Raw genomic sequence first — 21,871 nt, forward strand, 5'->3', positions numbered from 1 at the left:
TGCAAGAAAGTGCACCAGCAGAAATTTGGCACTAGAAGAATCAAAGAAACTAAGCTTGGAGAAGAACTGGAAAAAGTCCAGGCAGATAATTGGAAAAAATTTCACAGTAAAATAATACAGAAGGCTAAAGATTTAATCCCCTTGAAGAAAAAAATACAAAACATCCATGATGATGGGATACAGAGTGTGATAAAGCTTTGGGAAAACTTAACAACAACAGAAAGAAAACATTGGAAAATCTTCACTACTTTTATGAAACTAGCAAACAAGTGGAAAAATCATTAGGCAGGTCAAAAGAAAATACCTGAAAACCCAACTGAAGTTAATCGAAGAAAACTTCCGCAACTACAATACATAAGATTTTTACAGAACTTCTTCAGAAAAAATTTGCGGGTACAGCACACAGAATTTATGTTTCGAGAAATCTGATGGAAAACTTGCACTCACTAACCAGGAAAACTGTAAGGAACTGGCACATTATTTCTCAACACACCCTAATTGTCCGGAACCACCTTTTAGGTTCCCTAAAGAAAGACCTACTTATACACACGCTTAATCATCTCCACCTTCACAAGAAGACATTCACAAACACATTAAATTGAAAAAAAAAACCAATAGAACATCTGGTGAAGATGGAATTATTGCTGAGTTACTGAAAATTCTAGGACCAAATTCTCTCACAGTGTTAACCCAAATCATTGCAGATATTTTGGAGACAGAAAAATTAACACAGGAATGGTAATGTCGGTGGGATGTTGAACGGTTTGAGCGTGGGACAGCTGTGGGAGAGGTGCCTTCCATCATATACAGATCTCTGGGGGACACTCACCTGGCCCCACCCTGATTATTTCTCTCACCTAATTTTGGTGTTGTCTATCTGTCTGGCATCCATGAAGTTTTTAAGCATGAAGTTTCTTTCTTTTTAAATTATTTCTCAGCTCTGGCATCAGCTTTGATTGCAAGACCTTAATTTGCTACTCTTACATATTTTAATAATTTGATAAAATTTCTGGTTGACTTCATTAACTCCAGATCAACTATCTGTTGAGCAAGATTCTGGTGACCTTGCTGTTAAGTCCTTTAGCCTGAAACCAGCCAGACTACACAGTTGTTGTTGTTGTGGTCTTCAGTCCTGAGACTGGTTTGATGCAGCTCTCCATGCTGCTCTATCCTGTGCAAGATTCTTCATCTCCCAGTACCTACTGCAACCTACATCCTTCTGAATCTGCGTAGTGTATTCATCTCTTGGTCTCCCTCTACGATTTTTACCCTCCACGGTGCCCTCCAATGCTAAATTTGTGATCCCTTGATGCCTCAAAACATGTCCTACCAACCGATCCCTTCTTCTAGTCAAGTTGTGTCAAGACTACACAGTATAGGAGAAAAATTCCTTTTTTGCATTTCATCCATTTTAATTCAGCCAAGTCTCCCTTTCTTGGACATAATAAAATGCAAGGATTTCAAATGTCTTATACTCCTTTACATTGCTGAACTTTTTTTTTTTCTGTCAACATATCCTTTGAAAATGCTTTGGTGGGCTATTTTATTATGCTTTTAGATTTGATTCTTTTAGTCCTCCTGCATTGTTATCTACAAATAACCGTACATGTCTTCACTACAAGTTACCATGCAGTGAGATGCAGGGTACACAGTGTACCAATGTTATCTTTCTCTTGTTACCCCATTCCCAATTTCTCTTCACTTTGTGGGTGGTGCATGTTAAGAACAGCTGTTAGTTTGCCTCTGTATGAGCTTAGTTTTCTGTGAATTTTTACTTACAATAATTGGGCTCTAAAGAAATGTGGATGTTAATACAGTAGAATCTTGCTAATTTGATCTCGGATGATCCAGCTCCCCGTTAGTTCAACCATCCCATTTGCGACGTTTGTCTGCACTTGTTGATGACTCATTGTCTGCATTTTGTATAAGTAGACTAGTTTGCTGTTGGTACACAGAGTAGTTCAATGAGTTTTAGTATGAAATAATTGGTTTCTAATTCAATCAGTAAATGTTGTGCACACAATTCAGATGTAAACTAGTGACAGTGTTCTTATTACATATTAAAGTGTGTAAAGCTTAATCATGGCATTAACTAAATGTAAACACATGACACTGTCTTTAGCAGAAAAACTGAAAGTATGTTTAGGGACAGACACAGTATGAGTCTCTTTGAAACATTGCAAGAGACATAGGGGTTGTCATACCAACTGTTAAAGACTGGAGAAAAAAATTTAGGAAAATTCTGAAAGTCATTCAGTGATGACTGATGTTGAGAAAGGACTGAAAATATGCAAGACTTTGAAGGGGCCTAAAAATGAAATATAGACAATGCTTTGTGGATGTGGTTTGAGCAGGAGAGAAGAAAAGGAACTCTGTTGTGTGGACCAATCATAAAAGGGAAGGCACAATGAAAATGAAAGGCTTACTGCAAATGAATGCTGGCTGCAGTAGTGAAAAAAATGGCATTGGATCCAAAATGTAATTATTTCCGATGGGATTCTCTCTGCTGATGAAACAGCTGCCAGTGATGAATTCTTCCGAAATTTGAAAACTCACCTAAAGAGCTTAATCAGATCCCTGCTAAAGTGTACAACATTCATGAGTCCGGCTTAAACTACAAAATGTTCCCTACAAGAAATCTTGTTGCACGAAATGAGTCGTTTGTGTGTCATTCCAGTACTGTAATAAGATATGTACATCTGTTAAACTTTCACTCACATTAACAATATCTTACTGCTCAATACAGATGTATTGTACAGTGCAGGCAGTACTATACATTACACTATTGTGTAAGATTTTCCGCTGTGTCGATGTTTTCTTTTCGTTGTGTTTCTGTTTTAACACAGAACAATATATCAGACAATATTTCCATATTAAAATTAAAGTTGTACTGTACTGTATTGTGATGTTAATGAAAGTGTTCCTGTGATAATATGAGCTTTTTTGCATTCCAACCATGATCGTAGTCATGCAGGGGACAGATTAGTGAGGTTTTACTGTATGAATGCTCTGATTTTGAGCCAACCATAGTGGCAAAAATCACGTAATCCCAAAGCCAGGACAAATAAATTGGTTTCAAGGCGGTCGAGCTAGTCACTTCTGTAGAACAGTGTACTCATTATGCTGCTGGTGTTTTCCTTTCAAGGCAGCTTGGTGTAATAAATCTTTGCTCCTTTAAAATTGAAACTGGTCTAGCAGTGAAACATTGGAGTTGAACTATCTCATTTAGCCCATTAGCTACCACACGTTATCTGGCCGTTCTGAAACTACGAGGGCATGCTGATAAGTAAAGCATCAGAATTTTTAATATAAAAACTCTTAAAGCTTTTTAAACGAATCACACATTATTAACATTAACGTTTTCATTCTTCATGCCTACATATTTTTTTCTCAACATAACCACTCTGTGGTGAACTCATTTCTCCCAATGAGAGGCCAGTTTGTTGATACTGTCACTGTAGAACATTTTACTTTGTTGACAGAACCACAACCTCACTTCTGCTTACACCACTTCAGCACTGTCAAAATGAAATCCTCAAAGGTGTTCTTTAAGTTTTGGAGACAGAGGAAAATTGGATTTGCCAAAGTCGGGATTGTATGAAGGATAATTGATGACAGTGAACTCAAGATGTCGGATTGTTGCAGCTTTCGTGTATGATCTGGATTTATCATGCTGAAGGAGCGTGTGCTCCATATGTGGACAAACTCTTCAAATCTGAAGTTCAATTACAGCCTGCTGTTTCTCATGCAGCAACATAGTTACGTTACACACCACCATGTTACACACTACAATTCAGAGCCCTCTTGTGGCAGATGGCTGAAAATATGTAGGTGTGAAGAAAAAAGATGTAGAATGTCAGTAATGTTTGGTTTATTTAAAAAGCTATGAGAGATTTCACAAAAAAAATTTGCAGGCATTACTTTTCAGCACGCCATCTGCATTGTGTACAAACCAGTCATATTGACATATACTGAAGTGAAAATCCTTCAAGACCATTTTTTGGAGGAATGTTTTTGTGTTTCACAAAAAATTGGTGATAGAAAGCATGAACTTGTGGGCACTGTGATCCACAATTGAATAAAGGTGACGTAAGTCACTTTATTAATATAACAGTCATTGAAAGTGAAGGAACAGAACCTCCAGAGAAAACTAGATAACTACAATCAAGTCATTAACCATAACCAAAGATGCTGCTAGTTAGTTCATTACATAGATACAAAGATAGTCCACACTTTTGATTGCATATTCGAGTGATTGGGTCGCAACAAACTGACAGATAGATGTCTTCGGTCTAGCAGAAGATGGGAGAAGTTTGCAGAAATTTCTGAGAGATCATAAATGGTACCATGTACTGCAATAATATATAATATTTTTGGTATATTTCTTTAGTCTAGAAGAAGATTAGACAATGTTGCAAGAAAAGAGACTAATAATAAATTCCTGAGAGAGAATAAATGGTACTATGTGCTGCATTAATATGTAGTAATTCTTGATGTCACCTCTGTCCATTGTCACAATTTTTGAATGATGACATTGTTTTCTGCAACATATGGCACTATTCTGCTGCAATCCCATTAGTGCTTCTCTTTGACAACTCTTTAACAGTGCATCCTCATTTTATAATTAATTCTCTCCCATAGGTATATAAATATGGTGTGTGATCAATAGGGTCTATAATATTGCAACAACTCTATAAAGTTTGCTTGTTTCGTTGCAGACATGTTTTACGACTGTTGCAGCAACGTCTCTTGAAGTTGTTATCTTCATTTGAAGTAATAGAGGTGCAGAACATGTGTGTCTGTCTAACCCATTGGTAATAGATTTACCACGGTTGTTTATATTGTATTACAGCTCACTGTACATTACATTTTGTAAGTGATTGTTATTGATTTCGTCAATAGTTCTTTATTTGGTGCAATATTCCATCTACGCATTGCACAAGGTTTATTAGACAATGTATTTACTGAATTTTGGGATTTAAATCTTAGCTTCTGAAAATGAATGTAAGATCTGTGCAGGGTTTGGTGACTGATGTGTAGTGATTAATTTACGTTTAAAGTGCTGGGTGAGTTCATTCATTTGTTCTGAAGAGGAAGCCGACATTGTTTGCCTGCTTTTGGCTGGTTGCCAATGCGCTATGATGACAGTATCTAGGTGCTCGCTCTGCAGCCATCCTCAAATGATTGTACAGAAACTATTTGGTAAGGATTCCATTTTTGCGTTACTTATATCTTTATATGTCAGCTTCATGATGACTTGCTCATCATTTTGTTAATTGTCATAGTTATTGTGATATTTGTATCTAAGTAAGACACTGCACTGAATTCGGAAAAAAATGCAATGGAAACTAGGGGCCGCCTTGATTTTTGTGATTGGCACATATTATGTAATATGGTACTGAGTGTGAAATTTAGCTAACATATTGAATTTTCTTTTGAGTTCGGTGGACATCTCTATTTGTCACTAATCTCGAGAAAAATGGTCTCGTGTAGTGCACTTATTTATGATTGCATGTACTAGTGATAAAGCTGGAATGAAACACCTGCAACATTCCTCAAACTTGATAAACACTTTGAGACATCGAAACGAGATAGCATACAAAGAGGAGATATTTTGCCATATGGTTATTATGTGAAACTTCCATTATCTGTTATGTTAGTCCATTTACTACAGACTTTTTCAGTGAGCGATTGTAATTTTTAAGGGCCATCGATAACTGGTGAAACAAGAAATGCTGTGGGTTTTGGAACGACAAAAGAGAAGACACTACACATTTATTTTTGTACAGAGGATGTGCTTTTTCAAAAGCTGTTGACCTTATTTTTTCCTCAGTTCTTCACTTAAACTTATTCTCTTGCCTGTACAAAATGTTAATGAGACGAAATTGTGTAAGCACCACTGTGTTTAGATAGAAGCAACAAATTTAACATGGCAACAAGAGAAATGTAGGTTTTACTCAGAATTTGCCACACATGATGCTTCTCTGAAAGTAACAAATGCTTAACAAGTCAGGTGAAAATAAATTGGCACTTCTGTTGCATTTTCATCAGACTTCTAATTAGATTCTAATCGAAGTGGAGGTGACAGTAGATCTTTTTGGATGGCTACCATGTGAGTGTGAATGTGGAGGGACTACTTAATATTTACAAAAATATGATCGTAGGCTTCAGTTTAGAATGGCACTTCCTCTCCATCACTTGTCATTTCCCCTACACCGCACTGCCTGCCTGCCCTCAACCCCCATCACTACCATTGTCCCACACTTGCCCTGTTGACTGTGCATCTATCGGCCATGTTATTCTGCATGCACTCTGCTGTGAGAATATACACTCCTAGAAATGGAAAAAAGAACACATTGACACCGGTGTGTCAGACCCACCATACTTGCTCCGGACACTGCGAGAGGGCTGTACAAGCAATGATCACACGCACGGCACAGCGGACACACCAGGAACCGCGGTGTTGGCCGTCGAATGGCGCTAGCTGCGCAGCATTTGTGCACCGCCGCCGTAAGTGTCAGCCAGTTTGCCGTGGCATACGGAGCTCCATCGCAGTCTTTAACACTGGTAGCATGCCGCGACAGCGTGGACGTGAACCGTATGTGCAGTTGACGGACTTTGAGTGAGGGCGTATAGTGGGCATGCGGGAGGCCGGGTGGACGTACCGCCGAATTGCTCAACACGTGGGGCGTGAGGTCTCCACAGTACATCGATGTTGTCGCCAGTGGTCGGCGGAAGGTGCACGTGCCCGTCGACCTGGGACCGGACCGCAGCGACGCACGGATGCACGCCAAGACCGTAGGATCCTACGCAGTGCCATAGGGGACCGCACCGCCACTTCCCAGCAAATTAGGGACACTGTTGCTCCTGGGGTATCGGCGAGGACCATTCGCAACCGTCTCCATGAACCTGGGCTACGGTCCCGCACACCGTTAGGCCGTCTTCCGCTCACGCCCCAACATCGTGCAGCCCGCCTCCAGTGGTGTCGCGACAGGCGTGAATGGAGGGACGAATGGAGACGTGTCGTCTTCAGCGATGAGAGTCGCTTCTGACTTGGTGCCAATGATGGTCGTATGCATGTTTGGCGCCGTGCAGGTGAGCGCCACAATCAGGACTGCATACGACCGAGGCACACAGGGCCAACACCCGGCATCATGGTGTGGGGCGCGATCTCCTACACTGGCCGTACACCACTGGTGATCGTCGAGGGGACACTGAATAGTGCACGGTACATGCAAACCGTCATCGAACCCATCGTTCTACCATTCCTAGACCGGCAAGGGAACTTGCTGTTCCAACAGGACAATGCACGTCCGCATGTATCCCGTGCCACCCAACGTGCTCTAGAAGGTGTAAGTCAACTAGCCTGGCCAGCAAGATCTCCGGATCTGTCCCCCATTGAGCATGTTTGGGACTGGATGAAGCGTCGTCTCACGCGGTCTGCACGTCCAGCACGAACGCTGGTCCAACTGAGGCGCCAGGTGGAAATGGCATGGCAAGCCGTTCCACAGGACTACATCCAGCATCTCTACGATCGTCTCCATGGGAGAATAGCAGCCTGCATTGCTGCGAAAGGTGGATATACACTGTACTAGTGCCGACATTGTGCATGCTCTGTTGCCTGTGTCTATGTGCCTGTGGTTCTGTCAGTGTGATCATGTGATGTATCTGACCCCAGGAATGTGTCAATAAAGTTTCCCCTTCCTGGGACAATGAATTCACGGTGTTCTTATTTCAATTTCCAGGAGTGTATATATAGAGGGAAACATTCCACGTGGGAAAATAATATCTAAAAACAAAGATTCTGTAACTTACCAAACGAAAGCGTTGGTATGTTGATAGAAACAATAACAAACACAAACACACACACAAATTTCAGGTTTTCGCAACCCACGGTTGCTTCATCTGGAAAGGGGGAAGGAGAGGGAAAGACGAAAGGATGTGGGTTTTAAGGGAGAGTGTAAGGAGTCATTCCGATCCTGGGAGCGGAAAGACTTACCTTGGGGGGAAAAAGGGACAAGTACACACACACACACACACACACACACACACACACACACATATCCACCCGCACATAACAGCACCTGTAAGACTTGTTTCATAGGATGTGGAGGACGCATAAATTGGCCAGCCCGTTCTCCTGACCTTACACCTCTGGACTTCTTTCTGTGGGGTACGTTAAAGAAGAATGTGTACCGTGATGTGCCTACAACCCCAGAGGATATGAAACAACGTATTGTGGCAGCCTGCGGCAACATTACACCAGATGTACTGCGGCGTGTACGACATTCATTATGCCAGAGATAGCAATTGTGTGCAGCAAATGATGGCCACCACATTGAACATCTATTGGCCTGACATGTCGGGACACACTCTATTCCACTCTGTAATTGAAAACCGAAACCATGTGTGTACATGTACATCACCCCTCATGGTAATGTACATGTGTGTCAGTGAAAAAGACCAATAAAAAGGTGTTAGCATGTGGACATAATGTGCTGTTCCAGTCTCTTCTGTACCTAAGGTCCATCACCGTTCCCTTTGGATCCCTACGTAATTCGGTGCTCTCCAATACACACGATCGAACAGCGGAGGAGTGGTACTCAAGCATCAACTTTAGGTTACAGTATCTCCGTATGTAATTAATATTTTTACAATGCAACAAGTGACACTGATTACGTATTTGTTTATAGGTTCAGATGTGCTAACAAAACTAACGTGGTTCCATTTAAAAAAACGTAGGTTTGTGTTAAAAAACATACTTCCGTGCATTTTTGTATGGTTTGTATTAAACAATTACACTAGTCCCTCTACACATGTTCGGTCTGTGAAATCGGTTCGTCAGTGATGTGACTTACCAAACGAAAGCGCTGGCAGGTCGATAGACACACAAACATACACACAAAATTCAAGCTTTCGCAACCAACGGTTGCTTCATCAGGAAAGAGGGAAGGAGAGGGAAAGACGAAAGGATGTGGGTTTTAAGGGAGAGGGTAATTCCAATCCCGGGAGCGGAAAGACTTACCTTACGGGCAAAAAAGGACGGGTATACACTCGCACACACACCCATATCGAACCGCACATACACAGGCACAAGCAGACATTTGTAAGGGGAAAGAGTTTTGGCAGAGATGTCAGTCGAGGCAGAAGTACAGAGGCAAAGATGTTGTTGAAGGACAGGTGAGGTATGAGCGGCGGCAACTTGAAATTAGCGGAGGTTGAGGCCTGGCGGATAACAAGAAGAGAGGATATAGTGAAGGGCAAGTTCCCATCTCCGGAGTTCGGACAGGTTGGTGTTAGTGGGAAGTATCCAGATAACCCGGACGGTGTAGCACTGTGCCAAGATGTGCTGGCTGTGCACCAAGGCATGTTTAGCCACAGGGTGATCCTCATTACCAACAAACACTGTCTGCCTGTGTCCATTCATGCTTGTGGACAGTTTGTTGCTGGTTCATTCCCACATAGAAAGCTTCACAGTGTAGGCAGGTCAGTTGGTAAATCACGTGGGTGCTTTCACACGTGGCTCTGCCTTTGATCGTGTACACTTTCCGGGTTACAGGACTGGAGTAGGTGGTGGTGGGAGGGTGCATGGGACATGTTTTACACTGGGGGGGGGGGGGGGGGGGGGGCGGTTACAAGGGTGGGAGCCAGAGGGTAGGGAAGGTGGTTTGGGGATTTCATAGGGATGAACTAAGAGGTTACGAAGGTTAGGTGGACGGCGGAAAGACACTCTTGGTGGAGTGGGGAGGTTTTCATGAAGGATGGATCTCATTTCAGGGCAGGATTTGAGGAAGTCGTATCCCTGCTGGCTATTGGACAGATGGAGGTCAACGTCAACGTCAAGGAAAGTGGCATGGGATTTGGAGTAGGACCAGGTGAATCTGATGGAACCAAAGGAGTTGAGGTTGGAGAGGAAATTCTGGAGTTCTTCTTCACTGTGAGTCCAGATCATGAAGATGTCATCAATAAATCTGTACCAAACTTTGGGTTGGCAGGCCTGGGTAACGAAGAAGGCTTCCTCTAAGCGACCCATGAATAGGCCAGCTTCACACGTCCGTCCACATCAAACCCACCAACAAGCAACAGTACCTCCCCATCATGACAGCTTGCCACCCTTTCCACATCAAATGGTCCCTTCCCTACAGCCTAGGTCTTTGTGGCAAACGAATCTGCTCCAGTCCGGAATCCCTGAACCATTACACCAACAATCTGAAAACAGCTTTCGCATCCCGCAACTACCCTCCCGACCTGGTACAGAAGCAAATAACCAGAGCCACTTCCTCATCCCCTCAAACCCAGACCTCCCACAGAAGAACCCCAAAAGTGCCCCACTATGGACGGGATACTTTCCGGGACTGGATCAGACTCTGAATGTGGCTCTCCAGCAGGGATACGACTTCAACAAATCCTGCCCTGAAATGAGATCCATCCTTCATGAAATCTTCCCCACTCCACCAAGAGTGTCTTTTTGCCGTCCACCTAACCTTCGTAACCTCTTGGTTCATTCCTATGTAATCCCCAAACCACCTTCCCTACCCTCTGGCTCCTACCCTTGTAACCGCCCCCCAGTGTAAAACCTGTCCCATGCACCCTCCCACCACCACCTACTCCAGTCCTGTAACCCGGAAGGTGTACACGATCAAAGGCAGAGCCACGTGTGAAAGCACCCACGTGATTTACCAACTGACCTGCTTACACTGTGAAGCTCTCTATGTGGGAATGACCAGCAACAAAGTGTCCATTCCCATGAATGGACACAGGCAGACAGTGTTTGTTGGTAATGAGGATCACCCTGTGGCTAAACATGCCTTGGTGCACGGCCAGTACATCTTGGCACAGTGTTACACCATCTGGGTTACCTGGATACTTCCCACTAACACCAACCTGTCAGAACACCGGAGATGGGAACTTGCCCTTCAGTATATCCTCTCTTCTCATTATCTGCCAGGCCTTAACCTCCTCTAATTTCAAGTTGCCGTCGCTCATACCTTACCTGTCTTTCAACAACATCTTTGCCTCTGTACTTCTGCCTCGACTGACATCTCTGCCGAAACTCTTTGCTTTTACAAATGTCTGCTTGTGTCTGTGTATATGCGGTTCGATATGAGTGTGTGTGCGAGTGTATACCTGTCCTTTTTTCCCCATAAGGTAAGTCTTTCCGCTCCCGGGATTGGAATGACTCTTTACCCTCTCCCTTAAAACCCACATCGTTTCGTCTTTCCCTCTCCTTCCCTCTTTCCTGATGAAGCAACCGTTGGTTGCGAAAGCTTGAATTTTGTGTGTATGTTTGTGTTTGTTTGTGTGTCTATCGACCTGCCAGCGCTTTCGTTTTGTAAGTCACATCATCTTTGTTTTTAGATATATTTTTCCCAGGTGGAATGTTTCCCTCTATTATGTGTGTGTGTGTGCGCGCGCGCGTGTGTGTGTGTGTGTGTGTGTGTGTGTGTGTGTGCAAACAATGGATTTTAACAACAAATTGTTAGTATTGATTCTCAGAGTATTTGTGCAAGTTATCTGTTGCGTGGGTAATCATCGTGGTCTCACTTCATCAACATGGTGTCTGTGATACATGAATAGCTGGCTGCACCAGTGGACTTCCATTATAGGCCATTTCTGTGGGTATCTCTAAATGGATTGGGCCTGCTGATCTCAAGCCCATAATTTCCCACTAATGTGTGGGCCCTGCCTGTTTGATCTAGTCTCAGCAATCTGCCCGCAGGCCAGGTCTGTCTGTGTGTGGTGCAATGCGGTGAATTTTCATGGTTTATCCATGGACCCAGAACTGCGGTGCTCCTTGGCAGGCTGGAGGCCACAGGTATTGGATTTCAGGAATTGCGACTGTCTCACCACAAGTTCATTGTACAGTGCAGCAATTTATAGACTTTTTATTTATTCTAGTACATTTTAGCACTTCAAAAGTAGTTTATATGTCAAAGTATGGACGATAAGAAGAAGAAGGAAATTGTGGCAGTTTGTATGCTATGTACTCATGTATTTCTTGAAAGAAATGATCACACAATACCTGTAGAATAATAGACGTAACACAGTGGGTTATAACCGACAATAACAAGCAACATTTTATTGGCGGTCACCTATAGTGTTGGTATACGCAACTCTTTCCACACCTTATACTTTTAATTCAAAAGGCCTACTTTTTTCTGAAAGCAGTGAAGGTATTTTAAATCTGTCTTGCGACTCCAACAAAATGCGTATTTTTGTCATCAAATGTGTTTTGCTTTATTGAAATAAAATAACATCAGTGGTCTTAATGAATCATATATACCATTTGGCTTGCTGTCTCCATCTGAAAACAGTTCATTACAAAAGATGTTGCTGTTTGTTTTTAACATTTTTGCTCGGACGTTTTGAAACAGAGAATTCGTCACATTTTTTGTTAACTTATGTCTTTACTTACCCTTGAGATCTCAAAATTTGTCAATGAAAAAATGGAAATATCAGTGAATTTCACTTGGGGAAACTTGTGACAACCCTGACAATATATTAAGTAAGGTTTGAACAATGAACCAGAGCTGGCACCCAGGTAAATTGTCCAAATCGATTAATTAGTTTTGCAAAAGATGTTAATTGTGCTGAAATTAATGCTCAGCTAATGACATATTTGAGTGTGCACCTTTTGGATTTTATATGCAAAAAAACTTTTTCCTGTGAGATTTTTGAAGTGCACCGCTTCTATACCTAAACTTGTACGAATCAGTTCGAACTTTGCACTAAAGTAGATAAATGGATAAACTCAAAACCAAATTTTTTTATGCAGTAACCTGTATCTGTTGTCGAGGTACGATGGTTTAAAGTCGAGCTAAATGTAACATATAAATTTGATTCTAATGTGAATTGAATGTATGGAAACAGTTTGAAGTGATTCAGATAGATAAAAAATGTGTTCTTGAGATAACATGGAAAACTCACTTTGAAAAATTGGTCTTCATTCTGAGTTCACGAGCAAAAAACGCATTTTTTGGTGAGGTTTTTTGTGTGTGCCACTGATATGTTTTAAACTTCTGCCAACCAGTTGAAATTTTGTAAGAAAATAAACAAATACATATAAATAATGGTCATCCTGTGTTTCATGAAAGTTGTATATGTTACCACAATGCAAACATCATTGTTCAAAAGAGAAAAAGAACGTTACTGTATCAGTTGTCACCCATGTCAACAAAAATTTGCATCTATTGCCAAGCTGTGGCGGTCTGGTGTCAAAATTATGGTAGAGTAAAACTTGGAAACCAGAATGAAAAATGCTCCTACCAATGTACTTAAAAAGGCGAATATGTCCTGGGGAGAGTTATGGATGTAAAAGAAGGGAACTAGCTTTTCGATTTATCTGGCAGCTTCACAAACATTTAAATTAAAACATCTTACCATATTTACACTTCTTTGCGAGTTAACCCTACTTCCCCAACTCTCGTAGCTGCAAGTGTTGGCACACCTGCATCTTACAATTTACAGGCTAAAATCCCTGACCCTGCACCCAGAATCTAGAAGATTCGCCAACCATAGTAAACAATATATAATTTCATGTGATTGAAAAGCATGCATGTAATAGTCAATTTTTTTTTTTTTTATTTTTTTTTTTATTTTTTTTTTTTGGGGGGGGGGGGGGGGGGGGGGGTTATGGGGCTGGATTAAGAGGGCAAATACGTCAGATGTTTTGATTTAAAATGTCTTCAAAGCTGCCAGATAAGTCAAAAAGCTAGTTCCCTTCTTTTACATACTTAATTATGCCCAGGATATATTTGCCTTTTTTGTGCTATGATAGGATCTGTTTTCTACTTCAGTGTTGATATTTCCAAGCAACTCTCATGTTTCCTGTACGAATTCTTCTTTCTTCAGTCTACTTCGTGCTCGGTCTTGTGGTGACTTCATTCTCTGGCAATACTTCCCATTTACTAACTTGTTAGCTACATGAACTTTTGTTGAAGATATCTGTTGGACTTAAATGAACCTTATTGTTCTTTTTTATCTACTGGATCCAGGAGATGATTTTGTATTCTTCTGTGTATGTTGCAACTTAGTGAGCGAGTCTCATTGTTGAAATTCTGTGTAGTTGGTATTCATCATCTGTTCTTTTGGGGTCAAGTATCTTTCTGACAATTTTGCATTCATCCTTTAGAATATCTTACAGATCACCTTTTGTGTGGAGTGTTAGCATTTCACTGTGTACAGGGCTTCAGGCTTGATAACTGTGTTAATAGTGTCCGATTTTCGTGTGTATGGACATACATTTTTGTTGCACATTTTGTTGATTTACTGTAAGAACTCCCGAGTTTTTGTATATAAATATTCTGTGCCATTTTCTCTCCACCTTTATTGCCAAGGATTTCACCCATTTACTTGAAGTATCGAACTGCCTCATTATGTCCATATTTTGTGATCATTTTTGAGTAGCATGTGTACTTAGTTTTTTGGAGGCTTCTTTCACTACATTCCTTCAGAGTTTCTTTCTGTTTGCTTGCTATTGTCTCATTGTATGTTAGTATTGCCAGATCATCTGTGAAACTAGGCAAGAAATTTGAATGTCACTTTTAGGCTTCTTTCCTCGCTATACGGATTTCCAATTGTTTCAGTTTTTAAATTTTTTCCCCACTTTTGGACATCTTGTCCAAGACCTCATTAAAAGAGGCTGGGTGACAGACGTCGTCATCATTCATGCTAGTGGCGAGATTGGATTGAGCAAAGGTTGGGAATTTGTATGGATGCTGATAACCGCCCAGTTGAGCGCCCAACAATCCAGTCATCATCATCATCATCATCATCATCATCATCATCATCATCATCATCTTATGTTGTGAATTTTGTATTTCTTCTGACACACCCTTTAGTTTTTTTGAAGAAGCATTATAGTGAAATGGTCATTCATTTAGTCAGTGAAGTTGAGCAATAGTTCAGTGGACATAAATTGTCATCTAATCGACAGGTTTTGTTGGTCTTGTTTTATAATGTACAGGAAGGGAAATCAACTGTCAGTGAAAGTGATGATGTAATCTCGCGTGAAAGTGTGGTATTATGGGAGAAGGCTAGGATTCCTGCAAGAGCTCTACCTAATTATACAAAGAAAATTACAGAATTGTATTTAGAGTGGCGCAATCTGCAAAAAAGTGCACGTATAAAGACGAACACTCACAAAGAACGGGAACGGAAGTTTCCACAAACCTAAATAACCATTTTGATGTTGCCCATACTAATGCTTTGAACATGATAAAAATAGTAGAGGATAAGCTCCTTTTATCATATCAGAGGGAACTCAGCTGTAGAGGTAATCATGGAGGTGTTGACTGGAAGTTGGCAACAAAAGAGAAAAGGATGAGGATTTTAGTGATGAAAGAGGAATCATGGAGGGTGAACGGTAATACAGATCATGTTTTTGGAAACTGCTACTGATTCACCCGAAGAAACTGTTGGTACTTTTATAGACCCATCCGTGAGTTCAGCTTCAATGTCTCATAGTAATGCAACCATAGATGAAAATAAGATAAATTTAAAAAAGGAAAACAAACATGGAAGAAGATGTTTTATGAAATCAAAAATAGCGGCTGTTTCAGACAGGGCTTAGGACATAATGTTGATGCAATAGCGATTAATCATTGCTCTATTCAAAGATGTCGGGGAGTTTAGAAAGAAATAGGCAGAAATGGCAGTTTGGAATGCCAGAAACGTTTGGGGACTGGACAAGAAAGTTTGTTGTGAGACCATTGCATCCAGCACTGGTCATTTCAGTGGAGCTGTTACTTTGCTGGAACAGTTGGTTGGAAGAGACCTGTTGTTTTTTATCTTACTGCCGTCATCACGTACATGAACTACTATTATGGAGTGTGTTTGAAAATGAGTTATTTATGTGGGCAGTTAGTCCCAATGTAACATTTTTGGAAAAAAAACTTGGGAGAAATGGAATGACATGGGGAGGCACATTATGAAGAAGAACTGAAGATTTACATGAGGCTTTCAGCGATGTCGAAATTGCCGAAGCACGCAACTTCTTCCAAAAACTACTGAAAGAACACCACCTGGAAAAATTATTAGTTTGATTTCAGTGAATTGTGCATCATGTTTCTGTGGTCACCTGTGGGGTTGAATCTGTAAGACTGCCTGGAGCTTTGCAAGATGAATGGTCAAAAGAATTTATTCATTGAATATGTTGCTCTTTCATTCTCGGGTATTTCAAAGTGTTAGTGAATTGGATGGCCCGAACAACACTTGTTTGTGGAAAAAGAATATGCAAAATGGTGGTTTCTGGGTTTATCAGCAATCGGCACAATGTACATGACTTGTACCTTTTGAAGGGATTAAAACTGTGCAATAAAGTAACTGTAGGGGTTTCGTCGAGTGCTCTAAAAACATTGCCAGTGCACTTAAAGTATTTGAATGAAGAGATTTGTATGTTAACATCCTTTGATCACAATGTTAACCATGATACTAAAACCCGTATGATCAGAAATGTGCAGCGAGAAACTTTACGGGTCAGGAGGAGGTACACTCATCTTACCTGTTGCAGCTATAAAACTTTTTGCTAAGTTTATAAATTTAGATTTAGCACTTTTGCATAAGGCTATTCAGACTGCATCAAAATATTTACTAACAGTGTGTGCTTTGAATCTCTGTTATTTCAGGTAAGGAAATTGATGAGTTCATTTCAGCAGGAGTTTGCACATGTTGAAAAAGTTAAGCATAGATTTAAATTTCTTAAATAACTTTCTTATTTCTTGGGTTTCAAACACTACATACCTTATTGCCAAATAGACTATGAAATCTTAAGGTAATAAATGATATGGCATAGAGAGGTACGAAGTTAATGCAAAATTCCAGTGGACTATTAATGGCGAATTAAAAACAAAAAGAATTCATATTTCAGTGTGTGCAGGATCGCCAGAGGCAGTATCCTAATTGTAAAAACAATACACTGAAAAGAAAATTGTGCTAGAACTAGTATTGATTTATGCTGCATTCACACTATTTGTATGCTACGATACATAGTAATACTTAATAAATTAATGGTAAATCCAGGATGGAATGTAACAATATTGTGGAAAGGAAAGTTGCTACTCACTATATAGCGGAGATGCTGAGTCGCTGATAGACACAACAAAAAGACTGTCACAAGTATAGTTTTTGGCCAGTACGGTCTTTGTCAAAATTAGACGACAAACAAACACATACACATTAACGCAAACCCAACTCGCACACACATGACTGCAGTCTCAGGCAACTGAGTATATTGATAGTAATACTTAAATTTATTCCATTTTAATATTTCTAAGCATATTTGCGAAACATATACAGAGTGATTTCCATTGTTAATGCCAATGGAAAAAAATACTCACTTTTTTCAGTATTTAATTCTTATGCAGATATTTAAGCCTGTTGCATGGGTTAACATTAATTAATTGTGATGGAATTTGGTACATTATCAAAGCATCCAAAAGTAAAAAATAAGGGGGGCATGTCCTCAAATCACTTGACACTTTTTTTGCAACCCCGATTTAAGGAGTTGTCACATTGCACTCTATCCAGAACCACTTGCAGTGTAATCACTTCCATCAAGCAGTAATCTAGGAGTAGTTTTCTTCTGTGCTCTTCCTTTATCAAGTTCGTGCTTCCATGTATTGCTAAGTGCATAACCAGTGTCTCTATTGAAGTGTTTACCGCAGAATATACTTTCCACTGCTTCTCCAGTCATACAGTCACAATAGTTCGATGCATAGGCCAGCATTCTCATATGTTCAAACAAGATGTTGTGTTTTATTTAACAGGCTGTTCTTGGCTTTGGCCTCCGCTGATTTTTTCCAAATTCCTGTACTTCAGGTGATGCTGACATCCAACACAGTGATGAGCAACAGTCTTACAGATTGACCCAAGTAACTGCTGCCAGACATGCAAGGAATATTAGAAATCCCTATCTCTTTCAGGCTGAGAGTATCTTTAATAACATATCCTTAATTTTTATGTTTGGGCAAAACACTGATCTGATTCCTTGCCTATGTAGGACTTCACCTACCTTACTAGTTGTTGCATCATAGAATGGAAGCCACACTACATGTAGATCCTCCTGGCTTCGTTGAACGGCATCATGTATCTGTTTCCTCAACAGCATTGACCTAATATCATAGACTGATATCTGTTCCTGTTGAACACCGTCGTTGGATGGTTCATCTCAGAGCCAAGGTGCTTGTTTTCCAAACTCATACTGGCTCTGTGGTCTAGGACGTTCAGCATGGCTGTCTTCTGATTTACAAATGATAGAGTGCAGCAATCAGTCATCCTTTTTTGCAGGTGTTATTTGGCAAATCTAGATTTCGGCTAGTGCCTAGCCATTATCAGTGCACTATTTCATAGTATCAGTGCATGTCAGTTCCCTGTTGTCCGGGCACCTGTCATAGTTCTATCAAGGCTACTGTTGATATACAGTAGTCTTGAAAGAACTGTGACATCGGTGTCCCATCCCTAGTGAATTTGACAGAAACTGAAGTTGAGGGTAGCAAAGCAAAAGCTGAAATACATAACTCTGTTTTCAAATGTTCCTTTACAAAGGAATACCCAGGAGAATTGCCCCAATTTAATCCTCATACCACTGGAAAGATGAATGAAATAAGTATTAGTGTCAGTGATGTTGAGAAACAGCTGAAATCATTAAAACTGAACAAAGTTCCAGGGCCCGGTGAAATCCCTGTCAAGATTCTATACTGAATTAATGGCTGAGTTAGCTCTGCTTCTAACTATAATGTATTGTAGATCCTTCACAGGCCCAGTTCTTGGAAAAAACTGCAGGTCACATTCGTCTCCAAGAAGGGTGGTGGTAGTACTCCACAAAACTATTGTCCAGTATCTTTGAAATTGATTTGTTGTAGAATTGTAGAAAATAATGTGAGCTCAAACATAATGAGATATCAGAGTGAGCTTCTCAGTGCCAATCAGAATGGATCCAGAAAACATCGATCATGTGACACCAACTTGCATTTTTCTCACGTGACGTACTGAAAGCTTTGGATCAAGGCAATCTTGATTTCCGAAAAGCACTTGACTCAGTGCCACACCTACACTTACTGTCAAAAGTACAGTCGTGTAGTATATCAAGTGGAATTTGTGACTGTATGAGGACTTTTTGGTAGGAAGGACACAGCATGTTATCTTGAATGGAGTGTCAACATCAGAGGTAGAAGTAACTTTGGGTGTGCCTGAGGGAAGTGCGTTGGGGCCTTTGCTGTTTATGTTGTGTATTAATGATTTTGCAGACAATAGTAACATCAAGCTTTTTGCAGATGATGCAGTTATCTATCATGAAGTACTGAAAGAAGCTGCATAAATATTCAGTCAGATCTTGATAAGATTTCAAGGTGGTGCAAAGATTTGGAACTATCTTTAAATGTTCAGAAATGTAAAATTGTGCACTTCACAAAATGCACACACACAAAAGAAAATAGTATCCTGTGACTATAATATCAGTGAGTCACTGTTGGAATCAGTCAACTCGTACAAATACCTGACTGTAACACTCTGTAACGATATTATGAAATGGAATGATCATATGGGCTCAGTCGTGTGTAAAGCAGGTGGTAGACTTCAGGTTATTGGTAGAATACTGGGGAACTGCAATCAGTATACAAAGGAAATTGCTTACAAATCGCTCGTGCGACCCATTGATCCATGGGAGAGAGTCACAGAGATACTGGAGGGACAGAACTGGAAGATTCATGAAGACAAGATGAACTATCCCCAGGAAGTCTATTAACAAAGTTTCGAGGACCAGTTGTAAATGATGGTTTACCTCTTCCTGACATGTAACATGACATACGAACAGTGGTTATAAAAAGATTGTAACTTTCAGGAATCAGACATGGTGTCCTATGTTATTAATGAAAACAGTTTCAATACCAGCAGGAATTGTTACTGTCAGTTCATAGAGTTCTATCTCAAATGGTCGGAGTGCATAATGATTATGCTGTGGACAGTCTACTCTTCCTACATGACAACTGCAGTGTTAACAGAACTGAAAACATTCATTCCTGGGCTGACAAACTCTCAGGTGCGCTATTGCCCCTCAACTGGGCCACCAAATGACCTAATCTTAATCCCATAGAAAATGTCCAGGTCTATTTGAAACAACAGGTGAAACATAGCAATCAACATCTCAGCATGAAACATATCGGTTAACATCTCATCAGTTTGGGTGCTCTATGTGATCTAATCTTGAATGACTGTGTCCAGCTGAAAGTGCCTGGAGAAGTGCATGGACTCTCTTTCTCCCATGATTTGAGGCAATTATCAGTGCTTGAGGGGGTGTTGCATGGATTAGTGTGATATCTACAAAGCATACACTTGAGTAAAAGAAAATTGAGAACAATATTGTAAACAGATTGCTTTAGTCTGGAAAAAATGAACCACCTAATGGCATTTTTAGCAACCAATTATTCCTTTTCATGTTTTATTTTGTCCATAATTTGCTAACTATATAAATAATTATTGTCCGATTATTCTGTTATTATGTTGGTGAAATATTTAATTTAATTTACAGTTGTCAGATTCGTGCAAATTTCTCTTCATTTGGGAACTGCAACTGGCCTGCCCTTCGCATGAAGAATATCCATGCACAACAACAGATAAGGAAGGAAATGTTTATGATTTGAGTATTCTTTCGAATCCAGCCAGGAATTACAAAATTCTGAGGAAGACTGACACTGGAATGCTGAAATATCTTATAAATATATGTCGACCGTTGGTATTCAGCTATGGGGAGACATGCGAATATAGCTCTGGCATGTGCGAGTACAACATGTCTGAACCACTTATCTCAAACAAGTAAGTGAATATGCCTGTATGTACTTTGATTTTTTTATGTTTACAAAGTGAGTTTTTGTTGTGGTGCAGCCAGATGTATGTATGTCTGTTAATGATGACTCCTATATCACTAGCCTTACGAACATCAAACACTGGAAAGACCAGGGTGGAATAACAACAGTATTGAAATTGATAGATTTCTACTCACTATATAGAGGTATAGAGGTGGCATTGAGTTGCAGATGGCACGACAAACAGACTGTTATTTCGAGTTTTCGGCCCAAAAGGCCTTCCTCCGAAGTAGAACACACACACACACACACACACACACACACACACACACACACACACACACACACACAAAAAAACACGGGGCGGGGAGGGGAAGGGATAGCAGGGTAGTGGTTGGGTAAGGTTTAGTACTACTTGTTGGAGCATGTGGGGATGTGGTGGGGACAGGGTAGGGCTACTATGTGCAGCGGGGTGATTTGAGGGGGGGGGGGGGGGGGGGGGGGAGTAAAGTAGGTCAAAAACAAGTGGTCGATGTGTTGGTGAAATAGAAGGCTGCCCTGCGCGATTAAAAAAAGCTCCCATTGGTAGGAAGGATCCAGATGGCACAGACTGTGAAGCAGTTATTGTGCCTGCCACAAGAGGTAGTAAAAGTGAGAATGTGATTCAGTTGCATCAGTCCTGGGTGGTAACGAGTCATGAGGGGAGTACTCACTTGTGGTTGGATAATGGGTATGCGGATATGGAATGGGTGGCACATGTTGAAGGGGAGCTATTGTTGATGGTTGGTAGGTTTGATATGGACAAAAGTACTCATGGGATCATCCTTGAAGTGGAGGTCAACATTGAGGAAGATGGCTTGTTGGATTGAGGAGGACCAGGTGAAGTGAATGGTGGAGGTGATTTTGAGGTTCTCGAGCAATGTGTGTAGGGTGTTGTCACCCTCAGTCCAGATCATGAAGGTTTCATCATTGAATCTGAACCAGGTGAGAGGTGTGGGTTCCTGGCTGGTTGGGAAGGTTTCCTCTAAATGGTCCATGAATAGGTTGGTATAGGATGGTGCCATGCAGGTGCT

General features: G+C 40.8%; 1 protein-coding gene across 3 annotated transcripts in view; it reads left to right on the forward strand.

Annotated features, from left to right (window-relative positions):
- The window catches only part of LOC124611079 (cation-independent mannose-6-phosphate receptor), a 619,359-nt gene that overhangs the window by 125,410 nt on the left and 472,078 nt on the right, over window positions 1–21,871 (forward strand). For all 3 annotated transcript variants that reach the window (XM_047140214.1, XM_047140213.1, XM_047140215.1), the window contains exon 11: window positions 20,525–20,808. In XM_047140214.1, the coding sequence (XP_046996170.1) occupies window positions 20,525–20,808 (284 nt within the window). The remainder of the gene's footprint in view (window positions 1–20,524; window positions 20,809–21,871) is intronic.

Source organism: Schistocerca americana, chromosome 1, assembly GCF_021461395.2.
Source record: "Schistocerca americana isolate TAMUIC-IGC-003095 chromosome 1, iqSchAmer2.1, whole genome shotgun sequence".
Lineage (NCBI taxonomy): Eukaryota > Metazoa > Arthropoda > Insecta > Orthoptera > Acrididae > Schistocerca > Schistocerca americana.